The sequence below is a fragment of the Salmo salar genome, chromosome 06, assembly GCF_965601325.2.
Source record: "Salmo salar chromosome 06, fSalSal1, whole genome shotgun sequence".
Taxonomy (NCBI): domain Eukaryota; kingdom Metazoa; phylum Chordata; class Actinopteri; order Salmoniformes; family Salmonidae; genus Salmo; species Salmo salar.
Genome location: NC_138296.1, coordinates 88480368 through 88503289, shown reverse-complemented (window position 1 = coordinate 88503289; position 22922 = coordinate 88480368). Strand labels below are relative to the sequence as shown.

The window sequence follows — 22922 nt, the reverse complement described above, 5'->3', positions numbered from 1 at the left end:
TCTCTAAAACGTGATTGTGCACTGTGACTCTGTTGTTTTTCCCACTAAAATTATAAAAAATTATGCAAACTCACCCATTTACCTATGAATGAATTTATTCATGCAAAGATTCATTCATGCATCCATCCATCCATTCATGATTTCCGAATGACCATTGAGCTCCTCCACGTGGAGAAGTAGCGGGGTCATCACCATTAGTAGTTCTCTCTCGCCCTCTAGTGGAACATTTTTGTCCACATTTATCACTCTATTGTGTCGTGCGTGCATAGAGAACGGTGTAATTGCAGACAGCAAATGGGGGCGTTTTCTAATATAGGCGTTTCTTGATATCAAGTTACACCTATTGACCACAGTCTCCTAACCTGCCACGCTAATTCACCTAACCTGCCACGCTCATTATCCTAACCTGCCACGCTCATTATCCTAACCTGCCACGCTCATTATCCTAACCTGCCATGCTATTTATCCTAACCTGCCACCTTAGTTATCATAATCTGCTATGTAAACAAATCATCTGTGTCTGGAAACCAACCGTCTCATAACACCGGAACTGACCACGGAAACTGACCACAAACACACCAAGAAACGCCCCGGATTTCGGTCTGCAATTACTCCCTATTCCACGCACACAACTCCTCTCACCGGCTGGACCTTGATTTAATTTTCATTGTTAATTGTATTATTTTTCTTTGAAGATATTTTTATCCATAAGATGAAGTGGGCGGAGAACAAACCACTCTACATTGTTTAAGATAGAACTTAAATATTAGTTTGAAATGATGAGTAAATGTAAAAAACAAAAACGTTTTGACAAATGTAAAATGTAGTTTTACATGAAATACCCCTGTCTACGTTTGGTTTATGTACTCTTGTCTGTATATTTCTGTTTCAGAATTTGTGCTGTTGCTCATAATAATAATAAAACCCTCACCGGCATCTGACGTATAAACAAAAATGGCGGCGCCCATGTTACAATGGAGACTGTTGTCGGTGACTAATTCAGTCGAAATATAAAACGATTATTTAATCGATTGTTGATATTGTTACGCATTATAAAGCCTACATGATAAAGGTAAGCGTCCTTCTTTTCAGATTTTAGACAACCTACGTTTGACATGCGTGTGTTTTGGATTGATTGAACGGTCAGGGAGTGCTAGCTAACGTTAGCTGAAGTTAGTTTTACCAAGTAAGTTAGCTACAGTAGCTAGCTTGCAACTTCGGCCTGAAAGGTAGTTAGGTAACGTTAGCTTACAACAACGTTATTTAGCACAAGCTTTCAACTGTGGTCAGAGAGATCAAATAGATATTGTCAAATCTGTTATTTCTTCCATGTAGGTCATCCATGCCCCTCATCCGTAAACAACTGTTAGCTACCTAGCTCTGTAGCTATAGTTAGGTCATTTAAACGTTCATTTAATATTATGAATTCAATGGCTACTACCACGACTTATTTATTAGTTTAACTTCCAAAACAGTTTCTAGCTACTGTAAAATAAGATAGATGACAACTTTAGCCAGCTAACTAGCAACCGATTTCTTCATCATATATGACAATACTTTACACCATTAATTCATGCTGTCTTCGCTGTGAATCATCCCGTTTTCATCCGCCTCCTTTGCCAGTCTTCTAGTTCAGCGGGTCCATCATCCTCTTCTCACCAGATGAAGGAAAACAACCACCCCGCCAGTGGTCAGGCCTTCCTTGACCATATCAAGCCATGCTGGTACTGGGACAAGAAGGACCTGGCCCACACCCCGTCCCAGTCTGAGGGCCTGGACCCAGCCACAGAGGCCCGGTACCGCAGGGAGGGGGCCCGGTTCATCTTCGATGTCGGGACCAGACTCGGACTGTATCCTTTTACACGCAACGTTTGACACAGTCATGTCATAGCCTCGTCATCTTGTTGATCATTTTCTGGGTGTCAGAAAGTTAGCGAGATTTTTTGATTTCACCTAAAGTAATGTAGCTTTGTCGAGTTTCACCCTTAACTCTGTCATCAGACATTATGACACCTTGGCAACAGGTATCATCTACTTCCATCGTTTCTACATGTTTCACTCTTTCAAACAGTTCCCCAGATATGTGAGTATTTTGGTAAAGAATTTTGTGTTGTGTACTGAACCGGTCACATTTTACATTTTACACAAACTCTTATCCAAAGCGGCTTACAATGCTACACTTGTACAATAATTTGCCTTCAACATTCAAAATAATTGTACACGGTCATGTTGTCAACTTCAATCTCAGTGGCGCATTCTTAGAGGTACTGCCTAATATCTTGGTATTAAATAGTGTGAGACCTGTGTATTATATATCTACAGGTGGTACTGCATAATATCTTGGTATTAAATAGTGTGAGACCTGTGTATTGTATATCTACAGGTGGTACTGCATAATGTCTTGGTATTAAATAGTGTGAGACTTGTGTATCTACAGGTGACAGGTGGTACTGCTTAATGTCTTGGTATTAAATCTTGTGAGACCTGTGCATCTACAGGTGACAGGTGGTACTGCTTAATGTCTTGGTTTTAAATAGTGTGAGACCTGTATATCTACAGGTGACAGGTGGTACTGCATAATGTCTTGGTATTAAATAGTGTGAGACCTGTGTATTGTATATCTACAGGTGACAGGTGGTACTGCATAATGTCTTGGTATTAAATAGTGTGAGACCTGTGTATCTACAGATGACAGGTGGTACTGCATAATGTCTTGGTTTTAAATAGTGTGAGACCTGTATATCTACAGATGACAGGTGGTACTGCATAATGTCTTGGTTTTAAATAGTGTGAGACCTGTATATCTACAGGTGACAGGTGGTACTGCATAATGTCTTGGTATTAAATGGTGTGAGACCTGTGTATCTACAGATGACAGGTGGTACTGCATAATGTCTTGGTTTTAAATAGTGTGAGACCTGTATATCTACAGGTGACCGGTGGTACTGCATAATGACTTGGTATTAAATGGTGTGAGACCTGTGTATCTACAGATGACAGGTGGTACTGCATAATGTCTTGGTTTTAAATAGTGTGAGACCTGTATATCTACAGGTGACCGGTGGTACTGCATAATGTCTTGGTATTAAATGGTGTGAGACCTGTGTATCTACAGGTGACCGGTGCGTGTTGTCTCTTCTTGGCTGGGAAAGTGGAGGAGACTCCTAAGAAATGTAAAGACATCATCAAGACGGCTCGGAGCTTACTGAACGACGTACAGTTTACCCAGTTTGGAGACGACCCAAAGGTGAGATGTGTCTTAGTTCATTCACTTCTCCCTCTGTCCTCTGTTTGTAGGTACAGTGAAGTACTGCTATGTTTACTGGTACACTTTCTACACGTGCTGAACCAAACTGCTGGCTTGATAATAGGCTATTTTTTTTATTTTATATTTTGTATTTTTTAGGGGGTAGATCAGCATTAATATTGCAGATACGTTGATGGAAGCTGCAATCTAATTGTCCGCATCATTTCCAATCCCCCATATATATTTTTTGTAAATATATACACAATCGGTCAAACGTTTTAGAACACCTACTCATTCAAGTGTTTTATTTGCTTTATTTTGACTATTTTCTACATTGTAGAATAATAGTGAAGACATCAAAACTATGAAATAATACATGATTTGTTTAACACTTTTTGTTTACTACATGATTCCATATGTGTTATTTCATAGTTTCAAACCCTTGAATGAGTACCGTAATTTCCGGACTATTAAGCGCACCTGAATATAAGCCGCACCCACTGAATTTAAAAAATATATATTATTTTGAACATAAATAAGCCGCACATGTCTATAAGCCGCAGGTGCCTACCGGTACATTGAAACAAATGAACTTTACACAGGCTTTAACGAAACACGGCTTGTAACAAAAATAAATAGGCTTTAACGAAACACGGCTTGTAACAAAAATAAATAGGCTTTAACGAAACACGGCTTGTAACAAAAATAAATAGGCTTTAACGAAACACGGCTTGTAACAAAAATAAATAGGCTTTAACGAAGCACGGCTTGTAACAAAAATAAATAGGCTTTAACGAAACACGGCTTGTAACAATTTTTTTTTTTTTGCAGTAAACAGTAGCCTACCAAGAAAGTCATTGGTCACTATCTTCCTCCTCCTGTGCACTGAAACCACTGAAACCATCTCCTTCGGTGTCGGAGTTGAATAGCCTCAGAATTGCTTCATCCGATATTGGATCGTTTTCATTGTCGCTCTCGTCACTTTCATCCGGAGGCAAATCCCCCGCTGAGCCCTCTTCAACATGCAGCAGTCCAGCCTTTCGAAACCCGTTGATGATAGTGGATTTTTTGACAATGCTCCACGCTGTCAGGACCCACTGGCAGACTTGACCATAAGTTGCTCTTCGCATGCGGCCCGTTTTAGTGAAGGATTTCTCCCCACTTGTCATCCAAGCCTCCCACTGAACATGGAGCGCTACCTTAAATGCACGATTTACACTGATGTCGAGTGGTTGCAAATACTTTGTTGTACCCCCAGGAATCAGGGTGACAAAATGACTACCGTAATCAGAATGATGGGAAGTTTGAGAGCGCTCGATTTAATCTAAACAGTAAACAAAAAAGTTGTTTGACCTTAACCCGTTCTGCAATTTCATTGGTCTAATGAAAACTTCATGCCGCCAAAAAACTGAGCACGTCACAGAATGTTTAAAAAAAAAAATATATATATTAGCCGCGTCATTGTTTAAGCCGCGAGGTTCAAAGCCTGGGAAAAAAGTAGCGGCTTATAGTCCGGATATTACGGTAGGTGTTCTAAAACCTTTGACCGGGAGTGTGTTTATATACACAGTGCATTCGGAAAGAATTCAGACCCCTTGACTTTTTCCACATTTTGTTACGTTACAGCCTTATTCTAAAATTGATTAAATAAATAAAAATATTCAGCAATACACACACAATACCCCAAAATGAAAAAGTGAAAACTGGTTTTTAGACAGTTTTTCAAAGGTATTATAAATAAAAAAACAGATACCTTATTTACATAAGTATTCAGACCCTTTGCTATGAGACTCGAAATTGAGCTCAGGTGCACCTTGTTTCCATTGATCATCCTTTTCTACAACCTGATTGGAGTCCACCTGTGGTAAATTTAAATTGATTGGACATGATTTGGAAAGGCACAAACCTGTCTATATAAAGGTCCAACAGTTGACAGTGCATGTCAGAGAAAAAACCCAAGCCATGAGGCCCGAAGGAATTGTCCGTAGAGTGCCGAGACAGGATCGTGTCGAGGCACAGATCTGGGGAAGGGTGCCAAAAAATGTGTGCAGCATTGAAGGTCCCCAGGAACACAGTGGCCTCCATCATTCTTAAATGGAATAAGTTTGTAACCACCAAGACTCTTCCTAGAGCTGGCTGCATGGCCAAACTGAGCAATCAGGAGAGAAGGGCCTTGGTCAGGGAGGTGACCAAGAACCCTATATTCACTCTGACAGAGCTCTAGAGTTACTCTGTGGAGATGGGAGAACCTTCCAGAAGGACAACCATCTCTGCAGCACTCTACCAATCAGGCCTTTATGGTAGAGTGGCCAGACGGAAGCCATTCCTCAGTAAAAGGCACATGGCAGCCCGCTTGGAGTTTGCCAAAAGGCACCTAAAGACTCTCAGACCATGAGAAACAAGATTCTCTGTTCTGATGAAACCATGATTGAACTATTTGGCCTGAATGCCAAATTTCACGTCTGGAGGAAACCTGGCACCATCCCATTGGTGAAGAATGTTGGTGGCAGCATCATGCTGTGGGGATGTTTTTCAGCAGCAGGAACTGGGAGACTAGTCAGGATCAAGGGAAAGATGAACAGAGCAAAGTACAGAGAGATCCTTGATGAAAACCTGCTCAGGACCTCAGACTGGGGGCGAAGGTTCACCTTCCAACAGGACAACGACCCTAAACACACAGCCAAGACAATGCAGGAGTGGCTTCGGGACAAGTTTCTGAATGTCCTTGAGTGGCCCAGCCAGAGCCCGGACTTGAACTCAATCAATCATCTCCGGAGTGACCTGAAAATAGCTGTGCAGCGACGCTACCCATCCAACCTGACAGAGCTTGAGAGGATCTGCAGAGAAGAATAGGAGAAACTCCCCAAATACAGGTGTGCCAAGCTTGTAGCCTTATTCCCAAGAAGACTCAATGCTGTAATCATTGCCGAAGGTGCTTTAACAAAGTACTGAGTAAAGGGTCTGAGTACTTATGTAAATGTCATATTTCCGTTTTTTGCCGTTATGGGGTATTTTGTGTAGATTGATGATAAATATTTTATTTAACCAATGTTAGAATAAGGCTGTAACATTTCAAAATGTGGAAAAAGATGGTCAGAATACTTTCTGAAGGCCCTGTATATACTGTACCGGAGTGAGGGAGTGATAGACAAAGCTGCATGTGAGCTTGCATTTTTCAACATGTTTTTTTCTTAACAAAAAGATAGATTTGGAGTTAGATAAACTTGGATTTTCCGACAGGGACATGTACAGGATGCTAGCCTCCACAACATAACCTTCACTCCGATTCAAAACTCGAAACCTACAACCTAATTTTGGACAAAATTACCTGGAAGGATTACTACTACCAAGGATTCCTTTTTCTAAGCTATACAGAGGGTGCTCTGGCAAACATACAGCAGAGACCTGAGGACACCATCCAACCTGGAACTGAGACAGACCAGATACAACTTCCGTTAGCACTGAGGTGTGAAGTGAGAGTTGTTGAAGCCTTTGAGCCCAACATGTCAGGCGTCTCACAAGCCCTCTCCCGCTGTTCAGAGACCATCCACTGGCATTTTCTACAAATCTGTCTCCAGAAATAAAAGCTTCTCCCAAGTGGGTGTTACACCTACTCCCCTCGCCTCCAGCACACACGCACTGTTGGGGCGAGTGACTCTGAACTTAAAATGGCTAGCCCCAAGTCATCATTTTTTTGTTGCTATTTGCCTGCATGCTTTGTTGTCTATGAACTTTCTTTACCCAACCGTGGGACAGACTGTTTGTTCCCACACTCGGGACTCTGACTCTCTATTGGTTACACAGACTTTTAGCCTCCCATCCCATTCTAACCACCTCTCGCCAGCTTTGTATTCATGTTACCTGATGAAATTGGTGTACAATATGATCTTGTTGCCATCTCATGCACATTCTGATGTCATAAATCAGCACTGTAGAGCTCTCCCTGTCCTCTGCCGTGCCCTGATTGTATTACTGCTGCTGATATCTGGAAATGTGCATGTACACCCTGACCCATCTACTGTTGCTAGCCCCAATTCTGACTTGTGCTCTGATATGTGTTTCACTGATTTCTGCTCTCGTAAAAGCCTGGGTTTTCAGCACGTTAACACTAGAAGCTTATTACCTAAAATGGATCAATTGAAAGTGTGGGTTCACAGCTCCAATCCAGATGTGTTGGTCAGTACTGAGACGTGGTTAAGGAAGAGTGTTTTGAATACTGATGTTAACTTTTCTGGTTACAACCTTTTTCGGCAAGACAGATCTTCCAAAGGTGGGGGAGTGGCAATCTTTACCAAGGAACACCTTCAGTGCTCGGTTGTCTCCACCAAGTCTGTCCCCAAACAATTTGATTTGCTGGTTTTAGGCATTAAACTTTCAAATAGCTCTTTGTTGACTGTTGCTGGGTGTTATCATCCTCCATCAGCACTGGTCTGCACCCTACCTGCCCTAAGCTCTCTCCTGGCCCCTTACACTAAGTCTGAATTTGTCCTGCTAGGTGACCTAAACTGGGACATGCTTAAACTACCTGAGCAAGTCCTAAAGCAATGGGACTCCCTAAATCTTTCTCAGATTATTACCAATCACACAAGGTATGACTCCAAACACCCAGAAAAGGCTACTCTCCTCGATGTTATCCTCACAAATAATCCTGATAGGTATCAGTCTGGTGTTTTCTGTAATGACCTTAGTGATCACTGTTTTACAGCCTGTGTTCGTAATGGCTGCTCAGTGAAACAACCTGTCCTGATTTGTCATAGACACTTGCTAAAAAACTTTAATGAGCAAGTCTTCCTTCATGAACTGGCCTCTACAAAATGGTATAGGATCAGCTCTGTCGAAGACACTTGGACCTTCTTTTTAGATATTTTCAGTGGGATTGTTAACAAACACTCCCCCATAAAGAAAATGAGAACTAAAAACAGGTTCAGCCCCTGGTTTGACCGTGATCTTGTAGAGTTACTCCACGTCAAGAATTTCATTTGGCGAAAGGCTCGGCACACGCATACTCAGGCTGACTGGCTCTCGTTCAGGCAAATTAGAAATACGTGCACTCAGGCTATCTGGAAGGCCAAAGTTAGTTACTTTAAGGAGCAGTTCTCTCTGTGGGTTTAAACCCAAGAAGTTCTGGAAAACGTTTAATGACCTGGAGAATAAACCTTCCTCCTCACAGCTGCTCATGTCCCTTAAAGTTGATGATGTGGTTGTTACTGACAAGAAGCACATGGCTGAGCTTTTTAATCACCACTTCATTAAGTCAGGATTCCTATTTGACTCAGCCATGCCTTCTTGCCCGTCCAACATTTCCTTATCTCCCACCCCTTCTAATGCGTCTAGCCCCGATGCTCCTCCCTCTTTTCCCCCTGCCCCCTACAAAGTTTCTCCCTGCAGGAAGTCACTGAGTCTGAGGTGCTAAAGGAGCTCCTTAAACTTGACCCCCAAAAATATACCTGGGTCAGATAATTTAGACCCTTTCTTCTTTAAGGTTGCTGCCCCTATCATCGCCAAGCCTATCTCTGACCTTTAACCTGTCTCTCCTTTCTGGGGAGGTTCCCATTGCTTGGAAGGCAGCCACGGTTCGTCCTTTATTTAAAGGGAGAGATCAAGCTGATCCTAACTGTTATAGGCCTATTTCTATTTTGCCCTGTTTATCAAAAGTGTTGGAAAAACGTGTCAATAATCAACTGACTAGCTTTCTTGATGTCTATAGTATTCTCTCTGGTATGCAATTTGGTTTCCGCCCATGTTATGGATGTGCAACCTTAAAGGTCCTCAATGATGTCACCATTGCCCTTGATTCTAAGCAATATTGTGGTGCTATTTTTATTGACTCGGTCAAAGCTTTTGATACGGTAGACCAGTGGTTCTCAAACTCTTTATAGTCTCGTACCCCTTCAAACATTCAACCTCCAGCTGCGTACCCCCTCTAGCACCAGGGTCAGAGCGCACTCAAATGTTTTTTTTGCCATTATTGTAAGCCTGCCACACACACACACACACACACACACACACACACACACACACACACACACACACACACACACACACACACTATATGATACATTTATTAAACATAAGAATGAGTGAGTTTTTGTCATATCCCGGCTCGTGGGAAGTGACCAAGAGCTCTTATAGGACCAGGGCACAAATAATAACATAATAATAATAATTTGGCTCTTTATTTAGCCATCTTCCATATAAAATCTTATTTGTTCATCAAAAATTATGAATAACTCACCACAGGTTAATGAGAAGGGTGTGCTTGAAAGGCTGCACATAACTCTGCAATGTTGGGTTGTATTGGAGATAATGTCTTAAATCATTTTCCACACAGTCTGTGCCTGTATTTAGTTTTCATGCTAGTGAGGGCTGAGAATCCACTCTCCCATAGGTACATGGTTGCAAAGGGCATCAGTGTTTTAACAGCGAGATTTGCCAAGGCAAGAAACTGAGCGCAGACCTATCCAGAAATCTGGCAGTGGCTTCTGATTTACATTTACATTTAAGTCATTTAGCAGACGCTCTTATCCAGATTTAAATTCAATTTTGACAGAACCGCTTGTTGCAATTTCGATGAAGCTCTCTTGTTCAGATATCGGTAAGTGGACTGGAGGCAGGGCATGAAAGGGATAACGAATCCAGTTGTTAGTGTCATCCGTTTCGGGAAAGTACCTGCGTAATTGTGCACCCAACTCACTCGGGTGCTTCACTATATCACATTTGACATTGTCCGTAAGCTTGTTAATTTGCACACAAATCATACAATGATGGAAAGACCTGTGTGTTGTCCTTGTTAATGCAGACAGAGAAGAGCTCCAACTTCTTAATCAGCCTGAAGTTTGTCCCGCTCATTGAATATATATACTGCTCAAAAAAATAAAGGGAACACTTAAACAACACATCCTAGATCTGAATGAAAGAAATAATCTTATTAAATACTTTTTTCTTTACATAGTTGAATGTGCTGACAACAAAATCACACAAAAATAATCCATGGAAATCCAATTTATCAACCCATGGAGGTCTGGATTTGGAGTCACACTCAAAATTAAAGTGGAAAACCACACTACAGGCTGATCCAACTTTGATGTAATGTCCTTAAAACAAGTCAAAATGAGACTCAGTAGTGTGTGTGGCCTCCACGTGCCTGTATGACCTCCCTACAACGCCTGGGCATGCTCCTGATGAGGTGGCGGATGGTCTCCTGAGGGATCTCCTCCCAGACCTGGACTAAAGCATCCGCCAACTCCTGGACAGTCTGTGGTGCAACGTGGCGTTGGTGGATGGAGCGAGACATGATGTTCCAGATGTGCTCAATTGGATTCAGGTCTGGGGAACGGGCGGGCCGGTCCATAGCATCAATGCCTTCCTCTTGCAGGAACTGCTGACACACTCCAGCCACATGAGGTCTAGCATTGTCTTGCATTAGGAGGAACCCAGGGCCAACCGCACCAGCATATGGTCTCACAAGGGGTCTGAGGATCTCATCTTGGTACCTAATGGCAGTCAGGCTACCTCTGGCGAGCACATGGAGGGCTGTGCGGCCCCCCAAAGAAATGCCACCCCACACCATGACTGACCCACCGCCAAACCGGTCATGCTGGAGGATGTTGCAGGCAGCAGAACGTTCTCCACGGCGTCTCCAGACTGTCACGTCTGTCACGTGCTCAGTGTGAACCTGCTTTCATCTGTGAAGAGCACAGGGCGCCAGTGGCGAATTTGCCAATCTTGGTGTTCTTTGGCAAATGCCAAACGTCCTGCACGGTGTTGGGCTGTAAGCACAACCCCCACCTGTGGACGTCGGGCCCTCATACCACCCTCATGGAGTCTGTTTCTGACCGTTTGAGCAGACACATGCACATTTGTGGCCTGCTGGAGGTTATTTTGCAGGGCTCTGGCAGTGCTTCTCCTGCTCCTCCTTGCACAAAGGCGGAGGTAGCGGTCCTGCTGCTGGGTTGTTGCCCTCCTACGGCCTCCTCCACGTCTCCTGATGTACTGGCCTGTCTCCTGGTAGCGCCTCCATGCTCTGGACACTACGCTGACAGACACAGCAAACCTTCTTGCCACAGCTCGCATTGATGTGCCATCCTGGATGAGCTGCACTACCTGAGCCACTTGTGTGGGTTGTAGACTCCGTCTCATGCTACCACCAGAGTGAAAGCACCGCCAGCATTCAAAAGTGACCAAAACATCAGCCAGGAAGCATAGGAACTGAGAAGTGGTCTGTGGTTACCACCTGCAGAACCACTCCTTTATTGGGGGTGTCTTGCTAATTGCCTGTAATTTCCACCTGTTGTCTATTCCATTTGCACAACAGCATGTGAAATGTATTGTCAATCAGTGTTGCTTCCTAAGTGGACAGTTTAATTTCACAGAAGTGTGATTGACTTGGAGTTACACTGTGTTGTTTAAGTGTTCCCTTTATTTTTTTGAGCAGTGTAGTTGCGGAGAGTCCCTGTAATCCTAGATTCAGATCATTCAGGTGTGAAAAAACATCACCCAGATAGGCCAGTCATGTGAGAAACTCGTCTTCATGCAAGCGGTCAGACAAGTGAAAATTATGGTCTGTAAAAAGTTTAAGCTCGTCTCTCAATTAAAAAACGTGTAAATACTTTGCCCGTTCATAACCAGCGCACTTCTGTATGTTGTAAAAGCGTTACATGGTCGCTACCCATGTCATTGCATAATGCAGATATTACACGTGAGCTCAGGTGCCTTGCTTTAACCATTTTCACCGTAGTGTCCAAAATGTCTTTCAAGCGGTCAGGCATTCCCTTGGCAGCAAGAGCCTCTCGGTGGATGCTGCAGTTTAACCAAGTGGCGTCGGGAGCAACTGCTTGCATGCGCGTTATCACTCTACTATGTCTCCCTGTCATGGCTTTTGCGCTATCAGTACAGATACCAACACATCTTGACCACCAAAGTCCATCTGGTTTCCAGTGGTTTGCAGAAGAGGATGTCTTCCTTAATTGACCCCCCATAAATGTAGCGGAGCTGTGCCAGGCCCACCACGTCTGTTGACTCATCCAGCTGTAACGCATAGAATTCACGGGCTTGTATGCGAAGCAGTAATTGTTTCAAAACATCTCCTGCCATGTCAATGATGCGTCGTGAAACAGTGTTGTTTGATGAAGGCATTATCTGTAGTTTTTTGGGCCTTTTCCCCCAGCATTGTCCCAGCCATATCTGCGGCAACAGGAAGAGTTAAGTCCTCCACAATAGTATGGGGCTTGCCTGTCCGAGCTACTCGGTAGCTCACCATATTAGAAGTTTTCTAGCCACAATGTACTGTGCGTACCTCTGGGGAATACCTGCGTACCCCAGTTTGTGAATACTTGCGGTTGACCATTTCATTCTTGTGGGCAGGCTAAGAAGTATTGGTGTCTCTGAGGGGTCTTTTGCCTGGTTTGCTAACTATCTCACTGAGTGCGGTGTATAAAGTCGGAACATCTGCTCTCTCAGCCACTGCCTGTCACCAAGGGTGTACCCCAAGGCTCGATCCTAGGCCCCACGCTCTTCTCAATTTACATCAACTACATAGCTCAGGCAGTAGGAAGCTCTCTCATCCATTTATATCTTATACTCAACTGGCCCCTCCCCGGAATTTGTGTTAAACGCTCTACAACAAAACTTTCTTAGTGTCCAACAAGCGTTCTCTGCCTTTAACCTTCTTCTGAACACCTCCAAAACAAAGGTCATGTGGTTTGGTAAGAAGAATGCCCCTTTCCCCACCGGTGTGATTACTACCTCCTGAGGGTTTAGAGCTTGAGGTAGTCACCTCATACAAGTACTTGGGAGTATGGCTAGACGGTACACTGTCCTTCTCTCAGCACATATCAAAGCTGCAGGCTAAGGTTAAATCTAGACTTAGTTTCCTCTATCGCAATCGCTCCTCTTCCACCCCAGCTGCCAAGCTAACCCTGATTCAGATGACCATCCTACCCATGCTAGATTACGGAGACATAATTTATAGATTGTCAGGTAAGGGTGCTCTCGAGCTTCTAGATGTTCTTTACTATTCGGCCATCAAGTTTGCCACCAATGATCCTTATAGGACACATCACTGCACTCTATACTCCTCTGTAAACTGGTCATCTCTTTATACCCATCACAAGACCCACTGGTTGATGCTTATTTATAAAACCCTCTTAGGCCTCACTCCCCCCTATCTGAGATATTTACTGCAGCCCTCATCCTCCACATACAACACCTGTTCTGCCAGTAACATTCTGTTAAAGGTCCCTAAAGCACACGCATCCCTGGGTCGCTCCTCTTTTCAGTTCACTGCAGCTAGCGGCTGGAACGAGCTGCAACAAACACTCAAACTGAACAGTTTTATCTCCATCTCTTCATTCAAAGGCTCAATCATGGACACTCTTACTGACAGTTGTGGCTGCTTTGTGTGATGTATTGTTGTGTTTGCCCTTTGTGCTGTTGTCTGTGCCCAATAATGTTTGCAACCTTCCTACCATGTTGTTGTGTTGCTGCCATTGCTATGTTGTTGCCTTGGGTCTCTCTTTATGTAGTGTTGTCTCTCTTGTTGTGATGTGTGTTTTGTCCTATACGTGTAAAAAATATATTTTTAATCCCAGCCCCCGTCCCCGCAGGAGGCCTTTTGCCTTTTGGTAGGCTGTCATGGTAAATAAGAATTTGTTTCTTAACTGACTTGCCAAGTTAAATAAATAAAAAACTGTCAAAGGTTTGGACACACTCATTAAAGGGTTTTTCTTTATTTTTACTATTTTGTACATTTTAGAATAGTGAAGACATAAAAACGATGAAATAACACCTGCAATCATGTAGTAACGAAAAAAGTGTTAAACAATTCTAAATATATTTGACATTCTTCAAAGTAGCCACCCTTAACCTTTGACAGCTTTGCACACGCTTGGCATTCTCTCAACCAGCTTCACCTGGAATGCTTTTCCAACAGTGTTGAAGGTGTTCTCACTTATGCTGAGCACTTGTTGGCTGCTTCTCCTTCACTCTGCGGTCCAACTCATCCTAAACCATTTCAATTGGGTTGAGGTTGTGTGATTGTGGAGGCCAGGTCATCTGATGCAGGTCATCACTCTCCTTCTTGGTCAAATAGCCCTTACACAGCCTGGAGGTTTGTTGGGTCATTGTCCTCTTGAAAAAAAATGATACTCCCTTTAAGTGCAAACCAGATGGGATGGCGTATCTCTGCAGAATGCACACCTGTTAATTTAAATGCATTCCAGTTGACTACCTCGTGGAGCTGGTTGAGAGAATGCCAAGAGTATGCAAAGCTGTGAACAAGGCAAAGGGTGGCTACTTTGAAGAATCTCAAATATAGACTATCTGGATTTAACACTTTTTGGTTACTGCATGATTCCATATGTGTTATTTCATCGTTTTGATTTCTTCACTATTATTCTACAATGTAGAAAATAGTAAAAAATAATGAAAATCCCTTGAATGAGTAGGTGTCCAAATGTTTGACTGGTACTGTGTGTGTGTACAGTATATATAATTACACACCTTTTAAAAAAAAAATATTTCCTTTATTGTTTTCCACTCACCCTACCATCCCTCCCGTAATTGGAGTAAACTAATGAACAACAACACTTAGGCTTTTACTTCCTGGTTATACAGGACACGATCTATTTTACAATAGTTATATTTTGTTTTTAGTCTACCTCTCCCATCTATTTCTGATGTCCATCCAGTTTGATTTGTATTTGCCATATATTTTTAACTGTGCTCTTTCACAGAAGTTCTGAACTTACATACATTTTACAGACCCCGTATGTTTTACAGTTGTTATCTTGTTGTTATTAGTCCCACCTTTCAGCTCCATTCAACCCCTCTCATCCATCTATTAACACCATCCATTTTGGATTTCTATTTGTCATATATTTTTCAGCTATGCTGTGTGCTTCACAAAAGTTCTGAACCTTTCTATTCTCAGTTTCTACAGATTGTAAATTATATCAAAAACATTTTTGGGCTAAAATAATTATACTATTGATTGTTTTGACTGATTTTTCAAATCACCCAGTATTGCTATCTGTAGAATTATCTGTAACTCCAGGTAAATGTTACAGTTCTTCATCCATTCCTGGACCTGTGACCAAAAACAACCTACATATGGACAGTACCAAAATAAATGATATAATCATTCTGTCACTTTGCAGCAAAATCTGCAGAGCTGGGAAGGTTGTATCCCCCATATCTCAGCTTATCTCCCCCTTATCTCAGCTCACTGGTCACCATAGCAGCACCCACCTGTAGCACGCGCTCCAGCAGGTATATCTGTCTGGTCACCCCCAAAGCCAATTCCTCCTTTGGTCGTCTCTCCTTCCAGTTCTCTGCTGCCAATGACTGGAACGAACTACAAAAATCTCTGAAACTGGAAACACTTATCTCCCACACTAGCTTTAAGCACCAGCTCTCAGAGCAGCTAACAGATCACTGCACCTGTACATAGCCCATCTATAATTTAGCCCAAACAACTACCACTTCCCCTACTGCATTTATTTATTTTGCACCCCAGTATTTCTACTTTGCACTTTATTCCACTACAAATCTACCATTCCAGTGTTTTACTTGCTAGATTGTATTTACTTTGCCACAATGGCCTTTTTTGCCTTTACCTCCCTTATTTCACCTCATTTGCTCACTTTGTATATAGACTTATTTGTCCACTGTATTATTGACTGTATGTTTGTTTTACTCCATGTGTAACTCTGTGTTGTTGAATGTGTCGAACTGCTTTGCTTTATCTTGGCCAGGTCGCAATTGTAAATGAGAACTTGTTTTAAACTGACCTACCTGGTTAAATAAAGGTGAAATAAAATTTTAAAAAATTCTAAAAAATAAAGATATAAAAAATTATATTGTTGGCAAGAATTTTGTTTAATAGCCTATACTTTTCACATTGTCCTTTTCAGCACAGCTTGGTTTGATAGTAATGTGAAAAGCCCTTGTGTGTTTCCTTACTTTACACTCTTGTTTGGGTCCGGGGCTGTATCATAGGATGTTCGCCATCAACAGGAAGAGGTTATGGTGCTAGAGAGGATCCTGCTACAGACGATCAAGTTTGACCTGCAAGTGGAACACCCTTACATGTTCCTCCTGCGATACGCCAAGCAGCTCAAAGGTGTGAAAGGTGGTGTTTCTATCTTAGTTTGACTTCATTTCCAACTGTCATCTCCAAGTCTTTATGTTGAAGTAGTTAGTAGTATCCTATAAGCTGTCTCCTCTCCAAACAGCACTAGTGAGTCATGTTTTTTGACCTTGAAAACATCCAGGTCCTGTCTTGGCAACACCAGGCAATGATGTGTCCCTCTTATGCAATTGTGAAAAACAGCATTTCTTTTTTTTTTTCTCTCTAGGTGACAAAACCAAAGTCCAGAAGCTGGTGCAGATGGCCTGGACCTTCGTCAACGACAGGTGAGCCAAACATAACACAGTAGTCCTTATTTCCTGTTTCCTGTCACCTTCTCATCTTACAATGTTCATTGAATAGTATTGTAGGACTGTATTTAGCTCCACATCTAAACGGTTCTCTCTGTTCCTACCTCTCTCTCTCCAGCCTGTGCACCATGCTGTCCCTGCAGTGGGAGCCAGAGATCATAGCTGTAGCAGTCATGTACCTGGCTGGACGGCTGTGTAAGTTTGACATCCAGGAGTGGACGTCCAAGCAGTCTTCACGGCGATGGTGGGAGCAGTTTGTCCAGGACGTCCCAGTGGAGCTGCTAGAAGGTATGACGTCAAGATTACGTCTTCGTCTCTTTGCATTGTTACACTTCCCTGACACACATTTTAAGACAGGGACACCCAAAAGCCCAGTCTTGCACCATTTTTAAAGCGTCTTGACCGGCTGCATCACTGCTTGGTATGGCAACTGCTTGGCGTCTGGGGCGGCAGGTAGCCTAGTGGTTAGAGCGTTGGGCCAGTAACCGAAAGGTTGCAGGATCGAGTCCCCGATCTGACAAGGTAAAAATCTGTCATTCTGCCCCTAAGTGTGATTGCAATTGCGTCGTCTGTGGACCTATTGGGGCGGTAAGCAAATTGAAGTGGGTCTAGGGTGTCAGGTAGGGTGGAGGTGATATGGTCCTTGACTAGTCTCATGAAGTGCTTTGAGAGACTAGTCAAGGACCATATCACCTCCACCCTACCTGACACCCTAGACCCACTCCAATTTGCTTACCGCCCCAATAGGTCCACAGACGACGCCATCACACTGCACACTGCCCTAACCCATCTGGACAAGAGGAATACCTATGTAAGAATGCTGTTCATCGACTATAGCTCAGCATTCAACATCATAGTACCCTCCAAGCTCATCGTTAAGCTCGGGGCCCTGGGTCTGAACCCCGCCCTGTGCAACTGGGTCCTGGACTTCCTGACGGGCCGTCCCCAGGTGGTGAGGGTAGGTAACAACATCTCCACCCCGCTGATCCTCAACACTGGGGCCCCACAAGGGTGTGTTCTCAGCCCTCTCCTGTACTCCCTGTTCACCCACGACTGTGTGGCCATGCACGCCTCCAACTCAATCATCAAGTTTGCAGATGACACTACAGTGGTAGGCTTGATTACCAACAACAACGAGATGACCTACAGGGAGGAGGTGAGGGCCCTCGGAGTGTGGTGTCAGGAAAATAACCTCGCACTCAATGTCAACAAAACCAAGGAGATCATCGTGAACTTCAGGAAACAGCAGAGGGAGCAGCCCCTATCCACATCGACGGGACAGTAGTGGAGAAGGTGGATAGTTATAAGTTCCTCAGCGTAGACATCACGGACAAACTGAAATGGTCCACCCACACAGACAGCGTGGTGAAGAAGGCGCAGCAGCGCCTCTTCAACCTCAGGAGGCTGAAGAAATTTGGCTTGTCACCAAAAACACTCACAAACTTTTACAGAAGCACAATCGAGAGCATCCTGTCGGGCTGTATCACCGCCTGGTATGGCAACTGCTCCGCCCATAACCGTAAGGCTCTCCAGAAGGTAATGAGGTCTGCACAATGCATCACTGGGGGCAAACTACCTGCCCTCCAGGACACCTATACTACCCGATGTCACAGGAAGGCCAAAAAGATCATCAAGGACAACAACCACCCGAGCCACTGCCTGTTCACCCTGCTATCATCTAGAAGGCGAGGTCAGTACAGATGCATCAAAGCTGGAACCGAGAGACTGAAAAACAGCTTCTATTTCAAGGCCATCAGACTGTTAAACAGCCATCACTAACATTGAGTGGCTGCTGCCAACATACTGACTCAACTCTAGCCACTTGAATAATGAAACATTGATGTAATAAATGTATCACTAGCCACTTTAAACAATGCCACTTTATATAATGTTTTCATAACCTACATTACTCATCTCATATGTATATACTGTACTCCATACCATCTACTGCATCTTGCCTATGCCGTTCGTCCATCACTCATTCATATATTTTTATGTACATATTCTTATTCATTCCTTAACACTTGTGTGTATAAGGTAGTTGTTGTGAAATTGTTAGGTTAGATTACTTGTTAGATATTACTGCATGGTCGGAACTAGAAGCACAAGCATTTCGCTACACTCGCATTAACATCTGCTAACCATGTGTATGTGACCAATAAAATTTGATTTGAACAAGGCAGTTAACCCTCTGTTCCACCGGTAGGCCGTCCATTGTGAATAAGAATTTGTTCTTAAACTGACTTGCCTAGTTAAATATTCAGTTAAATAAAATAAAACGTATATGATCTGTACAACACTGGGGCTGAGCTCCCTGCCATCCAGGACCTCTATACCAGGCGGTGTCAGAGGAAGGCCCTAATAATTGTCAGACCCCAGCCATCCCAGTCATAGACTGTTCTCTCTACTACCGCATGGCAAGCGGTACCGATGCACCAAGTTTGGAACGAACAGGACCCTGAACAGCTTCTACCCCCAAGCCATGAGCCTGCCATAAATAGTTAACCAAATAGCTACCCGGACTACCTGCATTGACCCTTTTTGCACCAACTCTTTTGAATGATCACATACACTGCTGCTACTGTTTATCATGTTGCATAGTCACTTTATCCCTACTTATATACGTATGGTGTAATGGTTACAAGTTCTGCTCATGTTCCTATTCATCCCTTAACGCTAATCAGCATCTAGGAGAAATGAAAACAATTGTATCTCTGTCCAATCTGTACAGGCACATCATACCTAACCCCTGTCCACTGCTGTCATCTCGTCCTAGACATCTGTCACCAGATCCTGGACCTGTACTCCCAGGGGAAGACCCCCATCCCCCCGGGTCTGGAGCAGGAGACCAAGCAGAGAGGACCCCCCCAGCCTCCAGGGGGTGTCCCACTACCCCCTCCACCCAAGAGGAACTCCCCCCAAGGCAGCCCCCCACGCCATCCGAAACGCCCACATGTGAGTGATGGCAGTGTGTCTTTGTATTTGTCAGCTGGTGACAAATGCAATTTCATTTTCTGTGGATCATTAATGTTTAATTATTGAATGTGTCTGAGTAGTATCCATGACTAACACAATAGGTAATAGACAGGCACATAAACGGTATAAACGTTATATTTAGAAATACTGACAGTATGATTTATAACTAAGTTAAGTATAACTATAAGAAATCTAAGATGTGTGAAATAAATGATATCCAGCTCTGGGCTCCAGCTATGCATCTGGTTTGCTAACCTGCTAACTAAGTGGCTCTATGTTAAGATCAAGCTTCATGGTCACAGCAGAGACATTCAAACCCCTCCTGGATCAAGATCCCTGTTGCCTAAATAGTTTTGTGCGTAATGGCGCCCCCCTGTGTGCACATTCTGTAATACCATGCACCCTGGTATGGTACATTGACGGTATGACAATGTGGGTACTGCACAACCCTAACAGATAACCCCCGACAACAGCTTATGTGTAGTTGGTGGTTTTCATTCCTCAAGTGGTCTAAAGTTGAACGTGTGTGCCTGCTTGAAGCAGCAGAGTATTCTTTCTTTCTGTTTTGTCAGAGTTCTCCAAAAGAGGAACCCAAACCTCCAGAACAAGTAGGTTCTAAGATTCCACGGTTGGAGAGCCCTATGCCCCCCCTGCCCGCTTCTCAACCGCTGCCTGGTGAGTGTCGTACTACTCAGCAGGTTACTCATCATAACAGCAGTAGCTAGTGATCATCTGTATCCCCTCAGAGAGAATCTGGCCTGTTGTCATATGATTGGATGAAGTGGCATCTTTATTTTGTCTGTTTTTATTGATGGCCATGGTTTTAGTGAGAGGCTGCTTCGAGCACAACGGGCCTTCTTAGGATCCTGGTTATGTAACCAACAGTCCAGTCAGAACAGACCACCCTCTCCTTACCTCCTGCCCTCAGACCAATCTGATTACTGCTTCAACTTGTTAATGAGCACTTCACAGGAAGTGTGTAGTCTATCTATAGGATTACTAGGAATTCTTTACAGTTTTAAAGTGACAGTTGGGTCTCTAAAGGGCTGTCTCGTTGAACAGGAATGTCAAAGCTTTCAGCACTATGATTAGGATTGTGTTTAGTGGAAATGACCTTACTTCACTTCTCTCTTTCTCTCTCTCTCCCCCCTCTTCTCTTTCTCTCTCCCCTCTTCTCCCTCTCTCCCCTCTTCTCCCTCTCTCCCCTCTTCTCCCTCTCTCCCCTCTCTCCCTCTCTCCCCTCTTCTCTCTCTTTCTCTCTCTTTCTCTCTCTTCTCTCTCTTTCTCTCTCTTTCTCTCTCTTTCTCTCTCTTTCTCTCTCCTCTCAGATCATAAGGCTCCTCCAGTGCCTCCTGAAGCTGAGCCAGCCGCGGGTAGCGAGCCCGTTCCCCCTCCCCCGTCTCACGCGCCACCCCCCCACCAGCCCCCTCCCCTGCCCCACCGCCCCCCTCCTCCTCCTCCCTCTAGTTACATCATGGGAATGTCCACCTCTAGCTCCTACATGTCAGGGGAAGGCTTCCAGAGCCTTCAGTCTATAATGAAGACAGGGGAACCGTCCTACGCCCCCATGCCCCCCAACTACGGCCCCCCCATGCCCTATCACCCTCACGTTTACCCTAACGCCCCACCCCCAGGACCCCCACCCAGCGCCTACCCACCCCCCAACCTTCCCCCTCCCTCCCCGGCCTACCCTCCACCAGGCTACAACTACCCTGAGTACCCCCCTCCACGCATGCCCCCAGGACACGGGGTGCCACCTCCGGGGATGGGCATGCCTCCTGGGGGTTACCCTCCACCGCCAGGCCAGCCCCAGGTGCCCCTGCCACCCCCTGGCATGCCAATGAACCGTGGGGGATGGATGAGATGAAAGGAGGAGTGGTGGAGGAGAGAGGGAAAGAGAGAGAAGGATGGAAGAGTGAGAAGTAGAGGGATGTCTGAAGCTAACAGTACACTCCCTGTTGTGCAGAACTTTAGCTGGGTCGTGTTCATTAGTCACCAAACGGAAGAAACTGACTACTGAGGGACTACCTGCACTTGTCCAATAAGAAATGCTAATTTTCGTTTCTGTTGCAAAACTGTTTGATACTGTGTCCTAATGAATACAACCCTGGAGTCCACTGGAGATGTCAACAAACAAAGGATTTTACCTCAGAGAGCCATGTCTGTTGTTCTACAGTGTCTTGGCTGCTTGTGGAATCCCAGACATGTAAAGGTTACGAATCCCTGGAATCTGTCCTGCTATTCTGTAGAGATTCTATCAGTTCCACATTCCAAGTGGTTCCTTTTGAGAAAGACGAGGAAGATAATATTGAAGTCTTGACATGGTTGAACATATTTTGAGACGCACTGAAAGGAAATACAATTTATATTTAGACTGAAGATTCGAATGATGCTATAAAACCTGCTTGTTTTTGCTTTAATTTTTTTAGTCTGCATCGAAAAAGGATATATTTTCAGTACTGTGATAACTTTACCCTGTGTGTATGTGTGTGGAGAACAAGTTGGGTTTATCGAAGAAAATACCAAACACATTTTTGTCTTTTTATTTAGCTGTGTGCATATTGGTTGGACTGGATGTAACCTGTATTATATCAGTAATAGCACTTCCACTGTTAATCATGAGCTGAAAGACATCAGTAACTCATATCTGGCTGTGAACAGCCGGTGGACCCTGGACAGGCAGGACTAGTGTTTGTACATGATAAAGTTACTAGGTCTTTTTACACAGCTCATATCCTTAGTTAATCAGGCTTTACTTTAAGACAATTGCGTTCTCCCTCCCTTCACACCCACACTTGCTTTTGTGTCTCACAGGCACTCGGGATAATAAAATAGAAAGTATAAACTAGTGTTGTCTGTGTTGAATTAGTCTAGTATGTGTTACCATACTGCCTAGACTGGTTCATCGTGTGCGGACTCCTGGTGATTGAGGCTAGTGGTGTGTGTTTGTTCAGAACAGTGTTTGTTCTTGACAGTATTAAGGTCAGGTCAGGTTCAAATTGTCTGATTTACAGGTCATGACCTTACTAACAGTCAGTTTAACTGTTTTGTCTACTGACACCCCTCACCACAACCACACATTTACTGACCAGTGGCTTAAACTGTACCTGTGTTAACTTTGTTTTCCCCAATACCTTTAATCCTTTGAAATGTTATTGTTTTCTCAGCAAAATACAGTACATTCAATAGCTTTACCAGCAGAGGGCAGATTTGCTCAAGTTCTGAATTCATTTTATTTTGTCATTTAGCAGAAGTTCTTTTC

At 43.8% G+C, this 22922-nt stretch overlaps 1 protein-coding gene across 2 annotated transcripts; it reads left to right on the top strand.

Annotated features, from left to right (window-relative positions):
• The first annotated feature begins 816 nt into the window (after positions 1–816).
• Positions 817–22854, top strand: LOC106608241 (cyclin-K). 2 transcript variants are annotated; one of them, XM_082977051.1, is made up of 10 exons: positions 817–1072; positions 1624–1850; positions 2002–2083; positions 3116–3247; positions 16244–16376; positions 16603–16660; positions 16803–16972; positions 19461–19639; positions 20233–20335; positions 20989–22854. In XM_082977051.1, exons 1-10 carry the CDS (start codon positions 1064–1066, stop codon positions 21525–21527), a joined length of 1632 nt encoding a protein of 543 aa, XP_082833177.1. In that variant the 5' UTR covers positions 817–1063; the 3' UTR covers positions 21528–22854. The 2 variants fall into 2 exon arrangements, with proteins under 2 accessions (XP_082833177.1, XP_045577052.2); XM_045721096.2 differs by having other exon boundaries at positions 828–1072; positions 16244–16367.
• The last annotated feature ends 68 nt before the right edge of the window (positions 22855–22922 follow it).

What these genes read in the sequence shown, in the direction of transcription:
- LOC106608241 (XM_082977051.1), top strand. An exon ending in TCAAACAGTTCCCCAGATAT is followed by an intron (nt 2,084 to 3,115) that starts GTGAGTATTTTG and finishes GTGTATCTACAG; the next exon opens with GTGACCGGTGCGTGTTGTCT. An exon ending in GCAGCTCAAAGGTGTGAAAG is followed by an intron (nt 16,377 to 16,602) that starts GTGGTGTTTCTA and finishes TTTTCTCTCTAG; the next exon opens with GTGACAAAACCAAAGTCCAG.